The following is a 5112-nucleotide window of genomic DNA, read 5'->3' on the forward strand; positions in this document are numbered from 1 at the left end:
AGCCCAGGTTGCCCAAAGCCCCGTCCAACCTGGCCTTGAACCCTTCCAGGGAGGGGGCAGCCACAGCTTCTCTGGGCAGCCTGTGCCAGGGCCTCACCCCCCTCACAGGGAACAATTTCTGACTTAGATCTCATCTGAACCTACCCTCTCAGTTTAAAACCATTCCCCCTCATCCTATCCCTACACCCCCTGATGACAAGTCCCTCCCCCCGTTCCTGCAGCCCCTTTCAGCCCTGGGGGGCCGCTCTAAGGTCTCCCCGGAGCCTTCTCTTCTCCAGCTGAACCCCCCAACTCTCCCAGCCTGTCCTCACAGGGGGGCTCCAGTCCCCCCAGCATCTCCGTGGCCTCCTCTGGCCCTGCTGGAGCAGGTCCGTGTCCTTCTGCTGTTGGTGCCCCAGAGCTGGACCCAGCCCTGCAGGGGGGTCTCCCAGAGCGGAGCAGAGGGGAGAATCCCCCCCTGGCCCTGTGCCCACCCTGCTCTGGGTGCAGCCCAGCACATGGGGCCTTTCTGCGCTGCCAGCACACATTGCTGGCTCATGTTCAGGTTTCCATCCACCAAACCCCCCCAAGTCCTTCTCCTGGGGGCTGCTCTCCATCCCCTCCTCGCCCAGCCTGGGTTTGTGCTGGGGATTGCCCCGACCCCTGGGCAGGACCTTGCCCTTGTTGAACTGTACGGAGTTTGCACTTCCCACCTCTCCAGCCTGTCCAGGTGCCTCTCGATGACATCCCTTCCCTCTAGGAACTCAACCATGCCACTCATCCAGGTGTCACCTGCAAACTCAACCCCACCGTGCCACTGATGACCATACTAAAGAGTACTGGTCCCAGTACAGACCCATCTTGTTACTAGTTGCCACTTGGGACGTTGAGCTGTTGTCTGTAACTCTTTGGGCCCGGCCAGCGGTTCATTCTCAGGAGGATAATTACAGCTGCTTTCACCCTGACCACAACCATCTACAGAAGAAACACAGCCGGGCACAGATGAAACCTTTCAGAGGGAGTTTTAATCACAGGTAACACTCCGGCATGTCGGCACCCTCCCAAATCTTACCACCACGGTGTGCTACGAACAGAAAAATCAATCCGGTATAAATACAAATAGCAGCTTCATAGCACATTATACTCTTTCCAAATGGAAGTCAACACTTTCTGAGCCCGGTGTCTCAGCATCTAAACCCAGAGAAGCATCAGGGTATCACAGTTATAAGGCAGCTACCAAAGCACAAGCTGAATCTACGCTGTTGGGTCAAAAAGTGAGTTGGTTTGGTTATTTTTGCAGGACACATGAGGTTTCTGTCCCCAGTGGCATGCAGGGAGGAGAGCCTGGGGCTAACTAACAGCACAGGCAAACCTAAAGGTGTCACATAGTAGTCAAGGTTTCCAGAGGCCCTAAGAAATCAGCAGGGTTTTTTTCTTTTCCTCTCTTATGCTTCGCTACCTATGGATTTAGGTGCTGGCTTTAGGTTTGAAAATAAAAACCTTGGCCTTAAAAACCTTGATTTCAAAACAATCAGTGCTCCAGCCACCCCCACGCCAGGGAACAGGACATTCACCAGCCTCCGAGCTGCCCAAAGCTGGTCCTCAAGCAAGCCCAAGTCAGCAGAGACCCCCCCCAAAACTCAGTTTACATTGGCTCCCGCTCAAGTGCACGGGACAGGCACTAGCTTCTTGCAAGGGCCTGCAAGATCACTTGTTCCCCCGAAGAAAGATGGGAAGTGATGAAGAGGGTGTGTGAAAGCTCAAATAACTTCTCAAGGTCTTCAGCATTTGGCTGGTTTTTGTTTTTTTTTTAATCAAGAGGTAGAACAGATACTTCATGCTCATGCTTGTTCTAAACGTGATGCAACTGCTGCGTTACTCATCTGCAGGTGCCACCTTCCAGAGGACACAGAGGTCTTTGTTTGCTGCTGCTAAGTTTAGGGCAGCTCTTGGGGTTTGTGCTCTTGTACAAAGTCTGAAGATATTAAAAAAATTTAAAAACCAACCTTCTTTGTGTTTGGTGTCTTCCCTTCTCTGCTGCTTCTTCACACTGAGAGCTGCAACCAACAGGACAAACTCTTCCTCCACGCGTGGAGGGGAAGGGTGGCTCCTCTCCACCTCATCCGGGGAAAGCAACGGCTGCTGGGGTTACAAGGAGTTAATTCTTCAGTGCCACAAGGCTTTTTTCCAAGGCATCGGCTTCAGTCACACCTTGTTTTTCCTGGACAAACTTCACATAGTTGGAGAAAAGCTGCTACGATCAAGCTCCCCACTCGCGAGCCGACCTTAAGAAGCCTGGCCAGCAGCAACCAGCAGCACCCAGGAGCGAGGCCGACTGTCCAAAAGATGATTTTCACGGATGAAAGCACAGCCCTGTTCTCAGCTGGGCTTCCCTGAAGCAGCAGGGTTATTTCAGACCGCTCCCCTTGCTGCTGGATCCGCAGCAAAGCTGGCAGAGAAACCCACAGGATAGGGGACGTGGCCCAAAATGTTCAACTGGGTTTGCAGTTTGGAGAGCCCAGGAAGGGGACAGATGAAAGCAGGACTGGCCTGGTGGGTTTGGGTTTCTTTGAGTTGGATTCATGCCCTGATTTGACATTTGGATTAAAGGGTAAAGTCAAGTAATTGCCAGAATCTGACATAAAAATAAAGCAGAGGGTGTAACCCAAGTAGAGTCAGTTAAGGAGTTTCACTTAGTAATACCCATGATTCAGCCAGACTCTCTCATTCCCAACAATCCCTAAACTCTTTACAAACCCACAGGTCCTTCAACTGCCACCGAAACAGAAAAGACACCCAGTGCCTATAAACCAAGTGTCAATTGGGCGTTTGGGATCTTCCAAGTTTTTCAACCCAAAACAGAGAGAAGTCATGGCCAGAAGGTACAACACCCAGGCGAGATGCTTAAAACTGCCAGAGATAAGGTCCTCGAGATTTTCTTTCTTACACATGTATGAAACAGAACACAACCAGAGAAAAAAATAACCAGAGCAGGACTCTCTCGGGGACAGCCACAACTGCCTTTCCCAATGGATGGTGCAACCAGAGGTGGGAAGGGGCCTCTGGGATGTCTTGCGGGTGATTCGGAACCACACGCTTCTGTGGCTCCCGTCATTCAGGGCTTAGCAGATGGGGATGACTCTCCAACAACCTGCCACGGCCTCTTGTGTTAGTAAACGGAGCTACTCTCAGCAATTCACACGCTGAGAGACACTATAATCCAAATTTGAGCTCCTGTGTAGCCCCCCCAGCCCCGCTGGTTAGGGCAATGTTATCTCCAAAACTTCTAATTCTCATCAGAATTCGAGATGGCTGCAGTGATTCCCAGCTCTCCAGCCTATACCCGCGGCAAGAATGATGCTGCTACTCGTGCAGGAGCTGCTAACTGCTGCAAAAAGGGCAGCCTGAGATATTACGGGAAGCCAAAATACTGCATTGGTTTAATCTGGCATCTACTCTGCCTTTACTCTGAGCTGAAAAATGCAGTAACTCAGAAGATGCTTCACAACCAGCTGAGAAATCCCTGAAGGATTAAAAGAACCAAAGGCTAGAGAGGTTGGATAAAAGCTTAAAAAAGAATCTCAATCTCAGTTTTCACCTGCGGTTTAGAAACCCAGAAACACACAAGTAAACACCCATCGGATCATCAACAGCCACGGCATGATCCAGCCACCAGCCTCAGGACCACAGCACACAGGGGAAGGGCTCGGGTGGTTTTTGCAGCTTGCTGGCTCTCAAAGGACTTTCCCAGAACACTTCTCCCTCCAGAAATGGATATAACATGCAGATGTCTTGAAAAAAAATGTTACTATTTGCCACAAAATAAAGAGATGCTCAGCTCTTGGTAAGTCCTTCCTGCATGCGTCGATCAGCAAGACCTCTTAAAAGAGATTTAAAAAAAAAAGTGACCAAACTTTAGGACTTAGCAGAGAGGTGACTTAAGAGAGAGGAAAAAAATAAAGATGACATAAATAGGAACTTGTAATTTTATTCTCAGTTGTTCCGGGAGTCTTTTGTTTTTACATTGGAAACTTGGACTTTACCGTTTCATTATTTCACCAGCTTAAGAAATGTTAAAAAAGCAACCTAACAAGGGATTTGAATTTGAACCAAAAGGGAAGGTTTTCACCCCAGATTACCGAGAGGTGCACTTTCCTAATACGTATTTATCTGTAACAACATGCATTTTGGGCAGAGGAAGCTTTTCTTGAAAGATACAATAGACAAAACCTTCATCCTACCAATCACGAGGACGAATCCCACAATAAACATCTCTAGGGCTTCCCTGAGCTTCTTGGCAATTTCACATTTCTGAAACTTTAAAACACAAAAACCAGAATTATAAACAGACAATCCCCCAAACAGCAGGATCTCAAGGTTTTTTTTTTCTGTCCAGCTCTATATGATACATCACAGCAAAAAAAAAAACAACAACAAACCAACAAAGGGGTGCTGGGGGAACAAACCTAACCAAAAATTAAAAAAAAAATCAAAAAGTGATTTGCTGGTCACCATTAAAGTGCATTCAGCTCCACCTCAGCTCTTCAACCCTGTGCCTACCTTATCTTCCCTCTCCCTCCCAAGGCTGAGCCCCACGTGCTGGCTGGGGGAGCCCGAGGCCTTGCAGGCAGCAGGTAAGTGACTGCTCTCACTCATTTGTTCACAGCATGAAGGACGTTGAGAGCCCTGAGTTAGCTCGACGCCACATTAGAGAGCAGATTTTGTAACATTTGCTGTCAGTCAGAGCAGGAATTTGTTCTCATCACAGTGCTAAAACTTGCCATGGGGGCATCAGGGAGCAACATCCCCTTAGGGCCACAATATCCTGCAGGCTGCTGCCTTCAAACAACACGTAATGTCTCACCTGGAAGGCAGATGACAATGTTGGCTCTGCTCCTACAAACGTCACCCTGAAGGTTTAAATCACTGAAGGACAAAGCCTGCTGAAGCCGACGGATCCCAGCACAACGCTCAGCAGCACACGACTCAGGGCTGGCTCCCGCTGCCAACCTCTGGAGAGGCTCCAGCATTGAAAGAGAAACTCAAGAGGGGGGAAAATAAAAATAAAATCTCAAAACACAAGGCAGAGCCCAGCCCTCCTATTGCCTTTCACGTGTGGGTATACACCACAGG

At 49.2% G+C, this 5112-nt stretch overlaps 1 protein-coding gene across 1 annotated transcript in view; it reads right to left on the reverse strand.

Annotated features, from left to right (window-relative positions):
* Nucleotides 1–3431: 3431 nt before the first annotated feature.
* Nucleotides 3432–5112, reverse strand: part of ASB13 (ankyrin repeat and SOCS box containing 13) — a 6528-nt gene continuing 4847 nt past the window's right edge. The window contains exons 5-6 of the mRNA XM_026868025.1: nt 4221–4296; nt 3432–3526 (exon numbers count right to left, since the gene is read on the reverse strand). Of these exons, the coding sequence (XP_026723826.1) occupies nt 3432–3526; nt 4221–4296 (171 nt within the window). The remainder of the gene's footprint in view (nt 3527–4220; nt 4297–5112) is intronic.

This window comes from Athene cunicularia (genome assembly GCF_003259725.1).
Source record: "Athene cunicularia isolate RWA chromosome 1 unlocalized genomic scaffold, athCun1 chr1_part2, whole genome shotgun sequence".
NCBI classification, from domain to species: domain Eukaryota; kingdom Metazoa; phylum Chordata; class Aves; order Strigiformes; family Strigidae; genus Athene; species Athene cunicularia.